At 40.3% G+C, this 17,805-nt stretch overlaps 1 protein-coding gene across 2 annotated transcripts in view; it reads left to right on the plus strand.

Annotated features, from left to right (window-relative positions):
* LOC126921063 (bone morphogenetic protein 1) overlaps positions 1 to 17,805 on the plus strand; it is a 54,661-nt gene that overhangs the window by 25,091 nt on the left and 11,765 nt on the right. For both annotated transcript variants that reach the window (XM_050732263.1, XM_050732262.1), the window contains exons 2-4: positions 10,144 to 10,296; positions 10,398 to 10,602; positions 11,505 to 11,780. In XM_050732263.1, coding sequence (XP_050588220.1) covers positions 10,490 to 10,602; positions 11,505 to 11,780 — 389 coding nt within the window. In that variant the 5' untranslated portion in view covers positions 10,144 to 10,296; positions 10,398 to 10,489. The remainder of the gene's footprint in view (positions 1 to 10,143; positions 10,297 to 10,397; positions 10,603 to 11,504; positions 11,781 to 17,805) is intronic.

The raw sequence follows: 17,805 nt of genomic DNA on the forward strand, positions 1-17,805 counted from the left end.
TTATGATTTATATGCCACATATTCGTCTTGTTGTTTTACGCTTGCAGGGGATGAAACAAAGGGAATTAGGAAGACAAAAGTGACTGTTTCAACGCGAAGTAGCATAGTTTATGAGTGGAACTCGTTTTCGCGTGATTTTCCTGCGCGCGAAATGTAATCTTTGCTTCTGTATTCTCGTATTGCGGCCAAACAACTATGTTTAAACAAACGTTCGTTATTGCAAAGATATCCTTCCACTCGTACTCGCCAAAATATTTATCGATTTAAAACGCTGTCTGTCGTTGATCAGTGATCGAGAAATGAAATAACACGCGCGTTATGAATGTCGGTAAAATAACGTCGATGAAGCAGAAAGAGTAAAGAGAAAAAGAGGAAGAAACATAACAGATTAGACAAGCAGATCCGCAGAAAATTTAACGGAGATTGAATCGACGATAGGATTGCTCGACGAACTATCGAAAGTTGTTCGATAGGAAAGCTCGTTCTATCCAGCTAACCGGAAGTAGCTCTTGTCTGGCCCGGTCTGTAAAGTGTTCCGTCTGTCCCTCTCCTTCTCATAACATCGATGCTCTTGCAAATGTCCTGGAAATGGAAAAGGAGGCTTCTGAGATCGATTCGGAGATTGAACCACTTCCGACCTTCCGTTTGGCTGTCAGCCACAATCCTGTGGTTGCACCGATCGCAGTTTCAATGTTATTTAACCTCCTTACACGTTTCAGCATTAATCGCGACGTAATTCGAACAGGTTATGCTCTCCGCGTGAATCCGAGTTTCCTGGAAACGATAGCGTAGACGTACGTACCAAGAACTTTAGAAAAGTTAGTTTTCTTACCGATGAATGGTTCCATCGATGTCGGAATAATAATAGAATTTAGATTGACGAGCTAAATCTGCTTATTTTCATTGAGCTGTACGACTCGCTTGAAATTGATTGACAAAGAATATCCATTTCTTCGCGAGACAAAGGGAATTCTTTTAAATTAAAGTCAGAAGTTCCACGGTACTTTTTCCAATTCAAAAAGAATGTAAGAAGAAGGTTTCGCAAAGTCGAGGACTCGATGGAAAACGCAGATTGAATTGCGTAACTGTAATTTATTTTCTTTCAGAGTTATTCAAAAGCAAATGCTTGAATGGTACACAAAGGACGTTATCTTGCTCGTTACACGCTCTCTACTGATTTTCCAGTCCGGACTCCGTTCCACGCCTCCGATGAAAGAAATTGATAAAATTATGCTTCTACTTTCGAACGCGGTTAAAAGTTAACGATAGGATAAAATTTCTTGGTTAGATAAGGGGTACGATTCTGTTGTCGCGGGACTTTCATCGAGGAAATGGGGCTCGAAAATAATCTCTCCGTATCATCCAGCGAATTGCAACCACTCCTGATAATAGCTTCCAAAGAATCATTCCGATTCTCTAATTCCACAAAAAGCACCTCTTTCTATTTCAACGAAAAAAATAAAAGCGCCGTACTAATCGCGTCTTCTACGCGTTGAAATCAACGTTTTCAAATTGCAGAACGTTCGCGCGATTATTTCTCAGCGTTTCTCCGCTAACTAAATTAATTAAACTCGAACGAAATTACATAGCTAATAAATTATTTATATGCTTGGTGCTTTCTATAAAGAAAAGAAGAATGTCTGTAAAAAGAATGATATTACGCAGGATCGACGTAGGAAAGGGCGAAAATTGCGATCGCTTCGACTGAGAATTGTTCGACGATAAGTAGAGTTAATCGTTCCGGTTCATTACTGGGAGGTCTAGAATGCGATTTTAACCGAGCATCAAATATTCCGGCGAATCCACGGGCTGAATGGCACGAAATCACCGGCTCGAAGCGAACAGGGGTTTGGCATTATGCGGTTTGTAACCGATTGCGCCGGTGTGCGTACGCTTCTGCAACAAAATTCATAGAGCGACGGTGTACTGTACGTGACGCGATGGAAAATTGAATTTGACGATTCTCGTTTTGTTTTCCCTCGAATGTCTATCGATATTCCGTAACCCTTCTCGATGGCCATTGAAAAGAAGCGACAATGTCGCTTGACTTATTTCGAGTGGATCAATCATCCTATAGATTATTTTTTGTCGTTTATGTTTCTCTCTCCCTCTCTCTCTCTCTCTCTCTCTCTCTCTCTCTCTCTCTCTCTCTTTCGTTTTTTACTTTTTTATACATGTAACGTTTCGAGTAGTTGCTCGGAATCGACTCTATTGTTCGCGATTCAAAATATATACTTGATATTCCTTTCAAGAGCGCACGAATTGATTACACGACGTCGAAAATATTGTTCAACTTCAGGAACTTCGATATTTTCGTATATCAGGTCATCAGACTATCGAGAGATTTTCGAAACTCGGAAATCTTTCGGAATCTTTGGAAGCGACAAAATTTCCATCGCGTCTTTAAGAAGACTTTTTCTCGTCCATTGTGTACTTGTCACTGGTTTCGACGTTTACAGCGTGTTTATGCAAATTACACGGTTAGCTTGTAAATAATAACAGCGAGCAATAACTCTCGAATAATATATAAAATATATTATAAAGAATGCGACTTTACTCGCGAGGGAATTACTTGCGTAAACAGTGAGACACGACGAACAGCCGAGCAAGAAAACTCCTATAAACTCTGGGAAGAAAGTTTTCGCAATATCTGGAGGAGACTGAATTAAGGAGAGCTGCAGGAGATAGGTGCAAGAAGGTAAACACACCGCGAGATCCGACAGAACTGGAACTTGCTCCAGGCAAACTAAGGGAAAAAAGGTTCATTTAAATGTTAAACGAACGATGGTATACGATGCGACGGAATAGTAGCCTAGGGACAAATGGATAGGACGTACGCATAATGCGACACGACGTCGTAATACGCTGGTTCTGCCGTGTGCGGTCCCGCGAACGATATAATTAAAATATCGGTGTCACGTGAATAGGGGCTGCGAGGGAAATGGACGTTACGCTTGCAGATTTACCGAAATGATCGTGAAACACCATAAATTAATGAATCGTGGACAACACAACGGAGGGAAGGATATGCGTGCACGGTCCGTTGACTAATACGTACGCTCCTAATACTCGTTGCCAGCCACGACGTATTTACGATTGTATCGCCGTGAATCTGCCGATTTCGACCCCCGTCCCTAGCCCTCAAGGGACTACTGGCAATACCCGGTGTGTACGTGAACGCGCCTAATTAATTAACCGAATCGGACATCTGAATGCTGGCGGCAGCGTTTAATCCCGGCCATCGGAAAGGTTTCGCCGATTTTATTTATTTATCCTGATTTTGTCGCGGATACGTTTAAATGCTCGCGGGTTGCATATGAATCAATGGGGTGACTTTTAATCCTTTCATGATTTAATAGGAAAGGGATCGCCGCATGTATTTCGTGCTTTGCCTTTTAAATTGTATCGTAGATGAGTTCATTCGTCGTCCCTTTGCATCGTAATTTAGTAATTAACAATATCGTTCAATTGACAAATTATGAATTTTGATAGAATATTGTAATTTATTGTACCGCAATTTGTATGTATATGAAGTTAATGTGCTAAGAAATTAAATTTGGTTTCCGTGTGCGATTATATTCTATAGATTGTAAATTAGAACGCGGCAAGTGAATTTTGGAACACGAGGCGAACTTTATGAACCACATCATACGTAATTATCCGCATAGTTGACATTGTCAGCCTTCCAACTCTAAACCATGTCCTTTTGGAACAAACCCCCTCTCCCCCAACCCCTGCCAACCCGTTTCATCGGCATTGCAGTCAACTTCATCAAAAATATACTAAAACACTAACGTCCGCAGATACGTCCGTATATCGCCAATTATTAATCACGTTCCGCTTACTTTTAAATCGACGTCGAAAACATTTAACGTTACTACGCGTATCGAGCCATTCGAAATCTTTAAAAAATCGACAATTTTATGTATTGTAGGAAATTATACCAGCATAAAACATAGGATATAAAGTATACCGTTATTACGTAATATTCGGCGCATTATTTTCGCCTGGACGATTAAAAGCGACGTATAAACCATCACCACGGACGATGCAATAAAAATTTAAATTAACCCCATAAAGTAACACGCGCGTGAATTAGTCCTCGGAAGGCGGTGAATCAATTCGATGGAATTATAACCACTTCGTGAGTTACTCCTTCGGAAACTATAAACTTACTGCATCGAATACGCTTGAAATATGAATCATATCGTTGAAAATCCTAAATCGACTCTATGGTATCGGGCATTCGAGAATTACGGTATCGAAAATTGCCAATTAACTTTCACGAATCTACGCTTTCGATCGCGATAATGTCGCATAGAAAAAGTCGCGTCATAGTGGGTATCTCGTAACGTGAAAGAATTAATTGGATCGAATAAATCGAGCCGGCGTTGTCCACGAGTTACCGGTCGCGGCGACATTGCAGCCGGTATTTACGACTCGGGGCAAATTCATCGGTGGCGAATTCGACGATTGCGACCTCGTTAACAGGAGGGTGAGATATCGACGTCGACTCGGCCCGGTGGGCAGGATCGTGTTCGCTAATTTCTAGATAGACAAATTATTCACTGCCATTAATAGGACACACGCCAACATTACGTTCAACGTAGGGATGAGTCCGATGTACGCGGTCCACGACTGGATTAATTAAAGGAAATCGATCGGGTCTATCGATAAGATATACCCGGGTAACAATGGCGATCTCTCGTGTTCCGTTCAGTTTTTCTTCCTCGTAGGACGCCCGTCGTATTGAACTGATACGAAGAAAGAAAAGATAGCGTTCTTATTGTGAGTGGTATTGGCTTTGTAATAGATACGGAGTGCTCGAAGCACAGAACGTGGTACAAGTGATGAAATCGATGTACACAGGTTTTTATGAGCACGCCATTTACGAATGTACTATGCGTATTGCGCGAAATATCGTGAAATTTTATTCGCATTGCTAGGAGACTCGGCTATCACGATTATATCCATCGGTAGAGTTCGAAACAAATCCAGAAACGTATCTAGAAAGTACCAAATGTTTGACAAAGCGAAACACTGGAATATTTCTTTCAAAACGATAATTGGGCAAATTTTTATGTTTTTGTTCGTTTGAAAAATTTCAGTGAAATTCTACAACATAGAATTTTATATTTATTCGTATATTTAAACAATAACCATTTTATTCGGACGATACTGATTCTAGATGTATCGTATTAGACATTCATGATAGTCCTTTCTATGCAGTGGAATAATTTTTTAGTCGGCCTGTTTCGTTGTTGGCTTACGTTCAATTGCGCGATGTACGGGATTTCGTATTGACCTAGATATTACGCGAGATCAATGTATTTACCGAGCTACATAAATCTTACGTTGTGCGGCACACACTGTGCTAGTCTCGCTGTAAAAGCCTTGACTTTATACGAAAACCTTTCAATAACATTTACATAACTTTTAATTGATAATTCAGTTTATATCTCGCGATCAGCTTCAACGATAAATCTGTGTCGTGTTTACTTTTATACAATGAATACCTGGTAAACAGTTGTTCAATCCATAATTACAAATAAAAAGGAGGAAGAAGCAAGCCCTGAAAAGCGAAGTATAAACTTCTATCGAACAATTAATATTGACACGCGACAAACATTCGCATTTAATGTTGATCTCGCGTGGTACATCGATGTTTGGCCAATATTTATGTGATCTCAGGTCAACATTTACTCGATTCGCTTTTAAACTCGTGTTTGCATCGTGTGGCGGAGAATGGTAAACGCGGTTCGACTGATTAATGAACGAAAGAATACTTGAATAGCCTATTTTCTCCCAATGCTTTATTTTCTCTGATAAATAGTGCTTCATCGCTGAGAAACTTAAAAACTTACCCAGAACCGAGATGGGAACATTTTTGTTAAGAATTAACTATTCAATCGGAATGTATTTTCATAAAAGATAAATGTACGTCGATTTTTCAATTTCCATTACATTTTTTTCCTGGTTTTCATTATTTTTTCATATATTGCACATTCGTTCTCTGTCTAACAATCTGTCAGTGTTTCTCGTGTTTAACGGGATCGATCTTTATCCTCGAAATGATGTTTCGTTGCCCCGCTGTAGGCGATTCCGCGTCATATTATGTCGTACAGAACTACAGCTGATCAAACATGTACTTTGTTTGAGATACACAGTCTACGTTGAATATATTACAACATGGCTACATAATACGTGTTTTGTTAACCGTACGATAGATGTTGGTCGCTGCACGTAGATAATGAGGTTGTACGCTTATCTTTACTTTTTCAACTCTCTTCAATAAACACTTTCGCATTAAGAAATAGGCAAAGTAACAATAAGACGTACTATATAGAAACGAACGCTTTAAAATTCACATTCCAGTCGCTGTAGATAGATTAATTTCGACTACGGTCAATAGGCGAAGTCCGATAAAGATAACCTCTCGAAGTAAAAACGAAGTAATTAGGTAGTAATTAAGCGTTAGAGAAAATAAGTTAAACTTGATAATAAATTATAATTCGCTCGTTATACCACTTCTTCGAAGACATTCTCCAAAGAGTAAGTTTCGAATAATGAAATTTTCGTGTCTTTAAATTTCCTCTTTACTTGCATTACAACTTACAAGTACACAGATACTTTGACGACTTTGTAGTAACAGTATGTGCATTTTATCAGAGTGTAGAAACCAACGACGAACTGGTAATTAGAAGCAACGCTTATTACCTTTTTATGAAATCACCGGGTTATAAATTGCAGTGACACGACTTTGACCCTCGGTCAAAAGACCCTCGGACCAAATCAGTCTATTTCGATAAGAACATCTATAGAAATAGAAATAAAAACGCACGATATAAAAATATAGAAAATATTAATTTCTCATATTTAGGAAGCTATCGAAATATCGAACAAAGTACGAAGAAAAGTTTAAGAGAAAGCATTGTTTCCACGGTTGGTTTCGATGGTTCTGGTGGCACAAGTTCTATCCGCGACGATCGTTACCGCGGCTCACCGAATTTGTGAATGAGAACGAACGCTCTCGAATCGAAGTAACAACGGCGTCGTTGACACGAATCGCCGACGAGTGTCATCGAATATTCGCGACTCGCCAAGTTTCGCTAATACCTGAGCCGTTCAATGCGAAGCCGCGTGAAAAAGAACTTCGCGAATAATTCCAGGAAATTTTCGAACATGAAATTTATCGCGACTCTCGAAACTCGAACATACGATATTTTTCAAACAATTAACGCCGTTTTGCGAAATTACAATCGACGAGAGAAAAAACACAGTATATTTCAAAGCGTTTCTACGTTCGCAATGACGGTCGATCAAAAGGTCCCATCGTCGAGAGAACAATTTTCTGTAGGTGGAAAATGTACGAACGACTGCCCGTAAAAATTACACATAACGAAATTGTTTCCTCTGAACGACTCGAAACAAGGTTTCGTTTTTAGAATGCTATAAAAGATTTGGAAAATGTGGCCATCTTTATTAGATAAGTATAGAGTAGTTGACGAAAGTGAACATGAATCACGTGTATCATACAAAATCCTTTGTACGATACGCGTAATATATTCAAAAGAATATGTATAAACGTTCAATTACTTTTGCGAGCCACAGTATGTACGATTCTTGAAAAGAACTCGTAAAAAAACGATTTATGAATTTTTACCGAAACAAATAACTTCGTGATTTGGTTAAAAAAGAAAAAAGAAAGAAGAAATAAATAGAAAAAGGGAAGTGAGATACGTCACTCGTGCTCCGCGTAGTAAGGAAGAAAATTATTACTCAGATGAGCACAGGTCAGTGCGGCTGCGCGTAAAATTCTGAATTTTTCACAATAGCCTTCCGCTATGAAAACACCGATAAGCATGACCGCGAGGGTATTTCGTCAACGATACCGAGCAAAACCGCCTGCCGCCGGGGGTCAAAGGCCAAAAACGAAGCGTACGACATGTGGAATGCTGCAATCTCACAACGATCGTGGAATCACGCGCGCCGACTCCACTCAATTAGACGTTTATACGCTTCCATTTCACCAAAATGCAGCGTCGACTCGTTTCGTGCGAATTATACGGATCTACCACTTAAAATGATATAACGTTCATGTACCACGATGGTGTTCATTGTTGCTCGTTCGCTCGTTTAGAAGAAAAGAAATCGAGAGGTCAAGAAGCGTATTATTTTTAGCAAGTTGATAGCAGATCGTTTGAAATTTGTATTTAAAACTTTATCGGCTACTATGGAGCAACCTGTTACCGGAGGCATTCTCAGAAAGTAAGGAGAAAGATCGATAGTTTACCTAAAGTGTTTTACGAGTTAAAACAAGTTCGGTAGGCATTTATGTATCGTAATATAACTATTTCTCATAAAAATTGTTCAATTGGCGGCATCGGCACATGAATTACAAGTGTTTATTGTTAATTAAGACGACTCTTAGCGTGTACCAGCATCATTAATGTGGTAATCAGAACTGATCACGAGCAGTAAGAAGCGTTAGTAAACATAAAAATTCGATTATCCAACTATGTGACACGATTAATTCGAATAATCAAAATTTCGCTGATTTGTTTTTTATTATGATAGGCATTGTTTGTCTATAACAGTTACAGAAATGATCAACGCAGCTTTTATTAATATTGACCAGTTACGCCAATATTGCAACGCCAATAATCAATGAATAGTTGACACGAATTTCTGATATTCAAGTATCGTACATTAACAGCTATTTTTTAAACGGTGCTTTAACTTTCCCAATAAAGATAACTGTCCTCCGTTCAACGTCCTCCTCGTTTCTTATATTCGATTCATTCACGTCCACCCCGCTGGTTGGGTTCTTTACGCCACTTATAATCCGAACGAGACGAGACGAGGTCGATAGAAAGATCGATGCCCTATAATAGGCTAGCAACTTGTGCAAAGCTTCCGATATTTTAGACAGATTTCCATAAAGCCGTTTCGTTTAATTCCACTTTCTTTTCCGAGCGATTTCCTCGTTCCAAAACAGGAATAGTCGAATCCATTTGACCGAATCAACATTGGGAACAGCAACGATGACAATTCCTTTCGTCTCGATCATTTAACTATTTCCCCATCGAGCATCTGACTCTCTAACTAATAATAGAAAATCGACCAGGTGGTTGACACGGAATTGAATAATCCTTCTTTCCAGCAAAGCGGTCTTCGTCCTCTGTAAACGTATCTTTTCTCGGTACGTGTCGTTAAAACGGAATCGAAGAGCGATAAAAGACGGTGGTCGATCATTCCTTACAAGAGTGATTTTACGTGATTTTTCAGAATATTCGGTAACTATTTTACTTCTTTCCTGTTTTCGCGCGATCTATTCGAACGGTTCGTTCCTTTTCTCGTCACGAATCTTCGACCCGCTCCTGATAGCTGATAACGCGACCGAGGCTGTTTACATCGGTCGAAACAACTGCAGTCGAACAAACTCTCTCTCTCTCTTCACCGATAACACCACGTTTCATGATTTATGAACGTTGATAATAAGGCTGTGCAATGCGCCACGCTATAGCGGTCGAGTGTCTTGGAAACTCGCTATCCCACAGCTGGTATCGCTAACAAGACATATGGACGGTGAACGTCGAAAGTCCGAAGCACGTGCAGACGGGGGAATGTAAATTCGAGAATTACGTGGCCACCGGAGGGTAATGTTCAATCTTTGTCAGCACGCGCGCACACACGAGATTCGTTAGATACGGTGGATCGCGAGAGCGTCAGCTCCTTCCGTCGTGCTCCTCAAATACGAAATAACGAAATTCGCGAATACGAGCCTGATTCACCAACCGAGTATGTCTGCTCGCGATTAAATGGCATTAACTTGATGTCAGATGCGTATGGTTACACGCACGAGAGGAAAGGATAAATATTTCGAACGTACAAATACGACAACTTGGCTAGAAAGATATTTTGTCGTGAGGAAAGTCTATACGGATAACTATAATCGTAGCAGGAGTAATAGTACTCGGTAGATGTGCAGAGGGAAGAATCGAAGATTAGAAAGAGTTGAAAAATACAGCAGAGAAACGGGAGATAAGATAAAACGAGCGTAATCAATTATCCGTAGTCTAGTCATAAGCTTCATATCAATATAGATTCATGAATGTGTGCGTCGATATGTTTACGTTTCAGGTGGGTTTCTGGGCGATATCGCGCTGCCGAATATCAAATACGAGACCGAATGGCGACAGCAAAAACTCAACAAGAGTTACTTGGAAGAGCTGGAGAAGTATCGGGACGAGGTGCTGAAAGAGGGTCTTCAAGTCGAAGAAGAGGGTCTTACAGGTAAAAAAGTTTTCTGCGGCCAAACTTTTCCATCATTCGGATGGTATATCCGTTAAGGTAGCCGGTTGGTCGATGTATGCTAGCGACAGGTGTCGTTCCAGAGATCCTTCAATTTAAAAATGAGCACGACGCTAACGAGGCGCATCAGGAGAACGAGGAGATCGTGGCTTCTCAAGAGAAATCCGAACCAATTATGGTGGACCGGAATCAATACAGCATGGACGGCGAGCTCGAGGGTGGATTCAGTTTTAACGCGAGGAACGAAGATGCTAGGCCTGGGGTGAGGGACGAAGGCGTTGAATTCAGGTAGAGCGGCACGAAAATTTCACGCGAAAGTTACGCGAACGCTTACAGCGTGACGATGATCTCAGATTTTCAACTCAAAATACGTGCCATGTCACACCACTTAGGTGGTAACCTTTCTTTCTCATTTTCTTCTATTTCTTCTTTTTCTTTTTTTTTTTTTTTTTTGAGTATAGGAGTCGGACAAGTTAATTCAAACGCCAGGAATAGCGTGTTTCGCTTCACAGAGAATTTTTTAATGCGAAATGTTTCTACATTATTGCGCCTGCTTTTACCCTCGTGTAATTTTCAAACTCTTTTGAATTTATAATGAATTTATAAACGTATATTTTGTTGTGTAAGACCAGATTTAACTTTTTTAATGGTGCTCGTGATTTCTGTTTTCGAGAGAACGAATTATTTTGATAGACGATATTACGTATACGAATTCGTAGAATATTTTGATTGGAGAGTTGGTTGGGTATTTAAAATAAACAACAGGGTGGTAATATGTACAATTATTTGAAAACCTACGGAACGAAGCGATACATTTTCGTATTTTGTGCGCCAATTAAAAGTATTTAGATACCTTTAGTATCAGTGGTATTAATTAAAAGCGGATGATATAGAATGTGTCTTGTGCCCGCTTTACATGCTTGTCAATGTTAAGTTGCGCGTATATTAATTTATTGTTTTGCTGGAAATATTTTATAAATAACACGAGTCTCGTTTATGCTACAGGTTTTAACTATCTTCCTCCGCACTTTACTGTAATTTTATAGTAAACACGAATTTCACGATAGACAAATTTCAATTTTGAACAGTGAATCTCTGAATTTCTGAATTAAATATTGAATTTATAGTTTTTTAATCGCAAAGCTTTCGATGATTTTAAAGCGGTTTCGTCAAAAATATCAAATGTTTAGGCTAGAATCAACCACTCCACCAACCAAGAAAAGACATTCCGCTCGAAAACAAGGGCGTGAAGCCTCGCAAACGGCGTCGAACGTGAACGCTACAAAATCGATGGAAGCATTTTTGAGAACGTCTCAAGAGTTGAACGCGTTTCCCACGACTACTGAGAACGTGAATCAAATAAAAACCACGAACGTGGAAAACGTCGAGGAAGTGTTCACCATTCAACCGGAAAGCAGCACACGGAACGCATCGAAACGGCGTCATCGTCGTCATCACCGTAGAAGGTACGAGAATTTCTTTACTTCCCCTTAATGATTCGCGCTTATCGTACGTTTGTATTTGAAAACTTTTTCTTTTTAAATATAACTTTGATAGAAGAATTTAAATTTTTACTTTATTACAATTTTAAGAATATGATGAAGCCAGTGTATTCGGATTTTACGCGTTTAAAAAAATATTATTCGGATCTAGAAATAGATATACATGCGAAATAATTTCATAAAAGAAAACAAGGAAATCATCTTATTTCGTGTAAAGCGTCGACAAAATTCTACGGAGCAAAGCACATTTGTCAAGGAAAGTTATCGTCGGATCGATTGGAAAGGTTTTGGAGCCTGGCAGAAATTTATAGCGTTTAGATTACCCACAAGATGTTAATATTCGATCTATGTACCAGGAAATATGAAACAAGTCAGAAATTTATAAATTGATATCTTTCGAACTAAATCTTATCTCGTATTTTATTGACCACTCTGCTTGACCACGAAAATGTTATAGGAGATACCCAACTTCCTCGTGTTTCTGGTTAATACTTTTCCGATTTCATTTTAGGAATTCGATAATGACATTTCTAACGTACTGACCTATAAAATCTAATGATTTAGCGGAAGAACTGGATTTTACTTTTTGGAATAAAACCAGTGAGAAACGTTTTAACAAAAGACCTCCAAGCTGAAGTACCCATTGGGAAGTTAAAAAAAGAACCATACTCTATTTCCGATAGAGAAGTGATTAAGTGTATTGCCGTGTTCGATAATAGAGTTCGCTCTTTTAACTCGCACCCTCCCTATCACCAACAATTTTCCGCTGCTAGGGCTACTATGCCAATAACAATGGTCGTCATCGTAAAGCTGGAAAATGGGGACCGATAGTGCCGGTCGGGCATTTTCAGCCCTTGAACTGCCAATAACCTGTCAACATCGGCACACTAGTGTCTCTGACCGGTTGCGGATGTGTTCGTCTATAGATTATGCGCTCCTCTCTGAAAACCTACGGGGGATGAAGACCAAAAAAGGAGTAGAAAGGACGATATCGGTAAAATGTACTCGAGAAAATCCGGGTTTTTTAGTTTCACCGATAGCTTCCGTGAAACTGCATCTTTTATATTAACGTCGATGAATAAAATTTTCTAAATCGAGTTGGTTCCGTAATAACATTCACTTTCGACATATTTTTTATCGTTATTTAAAACAGAACATGCGAAAAATTTGAATTTCAAGCGTACTTAAATAAATCCGGTAATGGATACAGGAGATGCCAGTAATGAATACAACATCTACCGGTATTAAAATTATTAAACGATATTTAATATTACCGTTAAAATATTCAGATGAAATTTACTACCGACATGTATTAAATTTTGAACCGCAAACATTGATTTCTCGATTTCCTGCGCGTTCTCTCTTGTGCTCGCAAATCAGCAGTTCTCGGTTATAGCTTCTCCTCGTTCCTTTTTCACGCTTACAGTGATACTCAGCAGGCTTACGAAAGCGTTTATTTACGACCTGAGTTCGACACCATGAAACACGATCTCACTGTGATCTCCCAATGAAGCTACGGAGAATTCTGGAGAGGATCAAGCAAGAACCTGATACCTTTGACGTGGTCAAGCCCTGTATCCGCAGAAATTTCTACCTTCATTTCCGTGTGGTTCTCTTCCACCGAGTACCTCTTAAGCGAAACGATTAAAAAGCACGTTAAAAACTCTTCTTCGAAATTCGATATCGAAACTTTCTGTTACTCAAAAAATTTCCACGATATTCAAGAAACCCTAGACGTATTTTCTTCTCAAAGATACTCGTGTCACAAAATGCACCTTCGAACGTTTAAACTCTGAACAAAACGTGTTCTTAAGCATAGGAAATTTCTGACAAATCATACTCGACGAATTACCAAGTAACAATCGCTCGTATTTATTATTATACGTATAAGTAAAGTCGCATGAATGAAAATACGTTCGTAATAAACGAACGAACGAACTAACCTTCTCTCATCCCCTGATAGAATCGTAAAACGATCAATTACATTGAGGCGCAGCGGCCGTCGAATTGCCACGTAATTATTGAACGCAGGAATTCCAATTAAGAAAGCGAGCGCGAACGCATTAATTACAGGGCGATAAGGAAGTTTTGAAATCCGCTTTTTCCCCTTGTCGACCAGCGGAGGATCGAGTCGAGCTGTAAATTTCAGTCAGCTTCGAGTATCGATTAAAAACGAGCGAAGCTCAAGACGCATTAATTTCTCCATCGGTTCAATCTGATCTGGTCTTAAACGTTTTTCATTGAAGGATCCGTGAAGACGATCATGCCACGGGGATAACTTCTTCTTATCGTGCTCTCTCTATTTCTTTCCCCCTTTTCTTTCGCTCCAATTTCGACCATCGAGCAAATGAAGACGCAAAAAGGTGAGCAGAGAGGAGGGAGAGGTAGATAGAAACCGATGGAAAAAAAAGGAAAAAAATGGTTGGAAAGGAGAAAGATGGGATTCGAGTGATTTATCGAGATCAGTCGGAGAAAATTTCGTATTCAGCGAATACGTCGGTCCGTCGGTGGTGAATCGGTCGCCGTAACTCATCATTTTCCTCTGTCCTCCGTGACTTCCGTCCTTGCGCCTCCGGCTGCGCTTGACTCTTTTCGTTGCGCGTTATCAGTACCGCGAGATTATCGTGAGCTTGTTGTCTATTGAACTATGGACAGTGGAATGGACGGGTGAAAGGGGATGAATTTAAGGCGCGTTTCGATGAATTCGATTAAAACCGCGCTCTCGTATACGCGTCACGGGATCGTTCGTTCGAGTGAATTCGATTTCCTGGGATAAATACGCAAGCTGGATGAACTGGCTTCGCTTCAAATATTTCTATATTTTGTTTGACGGGATTGATAATAAGCAATTTAACAGACCGGTAATATAATGCTTACTGATATTAATTTCATTAACTCTTGTTTGTTAATCATTTTAGATGTTTCGAAATTTAATTTCCTCTTTGGTGTCAAGTTGATGCGACGATATAAAAATTGGATACACGGAATCGATTTAACGGAAATACGAATAGTTAAATAGTTCGCGTTGCTTGCAAGAAGCAAACGAGAAGATTAAATACTACGTTTTAAAGTATCCGTTCGTTAAATTCTCTACAAAGTCGAGATTTCCTGTATACATAAAGCTTCGTTTATATCGATTGCTTAAAACAGATCTTAATCAAATCCGAATGAATAATATTTTTCAAAGAACAATTAGTCTCGTGTTGTTTAAGAAGAACGGAGGAGCTACACCGATGAAATTAATTTTTCTCATTAACGTACAAGAAGTCGCGCTGAAACAAATCACGATTAATTTAACACCCGGTTTATTAATTAATTGCCAACGAAGCACTCGCTCCAGGCGACATAACAAATCACAAGGATTGCAAGCTCGGCGTTAATATTGATATATATTAGACGCGGGCTTTATTCAGTGGTGATAAGTTACGCGGAGGACGATGACAGTAAAACGGATCGAACAAAACAGACCCTTGGGGGGTGAAAATATCAGGGACGCGAGAAACGGGGAATGCCGCGAATCGCGTTTTCATTGTCGTTCCGCTGATTGATGAAAAATCGTGATTCGTTAAATTCTAACCTGGGTCGGGCTGGATTATTTCAGTATGGCCGGGACACTGATATATTATATTGTGGTTTATTGCTTGCTGGTTAGGGGAGGGTTCGTCCGCCAGTGTAGAGAGATGGATCGACATTCGAAGGGGTGGTAACTAGCACACGTCAAAGCTAATAGAATGATCTATGCGTCTCGCGATCGTTTGATTGAAATCCACGTCGGGTCAACCGATGGTGTTCCTCCGATAGAATCGAATGGTTCTCTGAATGCAGCGTGAAAGAGAAAAGGATGACATACGGCCGAGTCGCGTGACTTTTCAATGAATTTAGCGCCGGCACGATCGAACCTGACGAGACTTCCGGAATATATGCTCGTTCGGGAACGTGATCGTGGAACGTTCGTCCAAATTGTGAAAAGTAAATTTGCTTTCTTATAACTTACCACTTTTGTAAGCGCCAATTCCGATGATTTAATTTTTTTAACTTTTATCTAAAAAAGAATATTCTCTTATTTTAGCTTCAATTTAAAAATATTTGTTTTACTAAGATAAGAGGAACGCTATCGCGGCCAAGATCATCGAAATGTATTCCCTTTTAGTGGCGTGTTCCTTTTACCGTGAAAGTATCAGCCACTGACTTTGCCACCGCCGGTAAAACCTACTTAACCCTAGAAACCGCTAAGGGTTGGAAGTTTCGACATTGGGATTTAATGGATACCGAGATTGGAGCGAATCGCGCGATTATCGTTACGTTTTAGATCCAGGACTGCATTTGCCGCAACCCCGACAAGATCGCCACAATGAAAACAACGGATTGCAGGTTTTGTTACTCGCAGCGCGAGTATTGCTAGACACGGTATTAAGCGAGACGTATTGTTTCCAGCCCCGGATATCTTCGAAGCTATAGCAGTTGACCTGAATTACGAAACAGACGCGACGTCTAATTTGTCGAAACATATATTCCTTGACAGCAACATACATAAACGCGGAGACAGAAAGCAAGGAAGAATCTTAAAAAATACAGTGTAAGATGTCCAAATATTTGCCTGAATCATCGTATGTATTTTGTATCCGACGAATGGTGTAATATAATCTATTCGTTAATTATTTGTTATCGTTAATATTTTATTTGTCTAATATGTAAAAGCGAAAGATATTCGACAAGAACTCGTCTTCTAAACTATATTATTTCGCAATTATCCGGGAGTTTCCGAAGGTTTCTTAAGCCTTGTTCGCCGGCTCAATTTGTTCATAGGACAGGCCGCATACATCTTTCATTTTCATGCTGGAAACGCGTCAAGCGGAAATCGCTTTAACACAAATAATCTTTCTTTTGCCTTCGTTAATACGGCTAACGTTGACTGACACTGACAAGTATTACAAGCGGCGCCAGTGTCGAACCGAACAACTGGCTAAAACAGTTTCCTGGAATCAGTTCGAGAAACCTCATCATTAATCAACACCTGCTTGAAACCCCTGTTTCTCAATTTCTCAATTTCCTGGAACAACCCTCGTTTTTCCATAAAATAAAACGTTTCATTATCAAGTGTGGTAAGTTCCGAACAACTCTGTCCTGCGATATAACGTATCAATCTCTGACGATTCCTGTCGTGTTAACAAAAGAGTCGCCATCGTAAGGGAGCGTAATAATGGGATTTCGTGTTTCAGCGCGAATCGAGACCGAAGGGATATTTATTTCATAGGACAAGTCGCGAGGGGCTGAATCGTAAAACTCGTACCATCCCGCTACTCTATAACGATGGCTACGATCGTAAAAGTCAAAGAAACAAAACGAAAGGGAGAGAAAGATCCTCGGCGAAGACTTCGAGTAAACGTTGTTAAAGAAAAGCGCTCTGTCGGTTTTCCACCAGCAGCCGTGAATTTCTACGATTTACACGTACACGAACCACACCGTTCTTCTTCCTCTCTCTGCCTCTCTCTTCCTCTCCCTTTTTCTCTGGTAGTTCGTTCACGAAGCTCGCTAGCGCACCCTTAATGGAGGCTGCTCGCTCGCTCGCTCGCTCGCTCGAGGCCCCGTTAATTAATTGTAATGCCGCGCCGATTCAGAAGCGCATAGCTTGACTGCTGCCGGTCGAGAGTCGCCGCTGCAAGGGTGGTTCACCCCTCGCGACCAAACTAGGGTGGGGAGATAGGAAATCCGGGGAGAATTACGCCCCGCGGTAATTAGTACTAATAAACGAGGGGCAGAGCCGTGGCACACGCGTGCGAGCCTCGTTCCGCGGCGAGCTCCGATGTTTACGCGAAGGGGGCAAATTATTTTTCAAAGTGTCATTCCCCTCGCAAGCCTCACCCCCGTCCTCCACCTTTTCTCCCCTTCTTTCCGTTTTCATACCCCCTAACCCGATACCATTCGTTTTCGCGGATTCGAACCGAGCAGGGGACAGGATAAATTGTGTCCCTGCTTTTTGGGAGCGAGT

This window comes from Bombus affinis, chromosome 10 (genome assembly GCF_024516045.1).
Source record: "Bombus affinis isolate iyBomAffi1 chromosome 10, iyBomAffi1.2, whole genome shotgun sequence".
In the NCBI taxonomy this organism is placed as follows: domain Eukaryota; kingdom Metazoa; phylum Arthropoda; class Insecta; order Hymenoptera; family Apidae; genus Bombus; species Bombus affinis.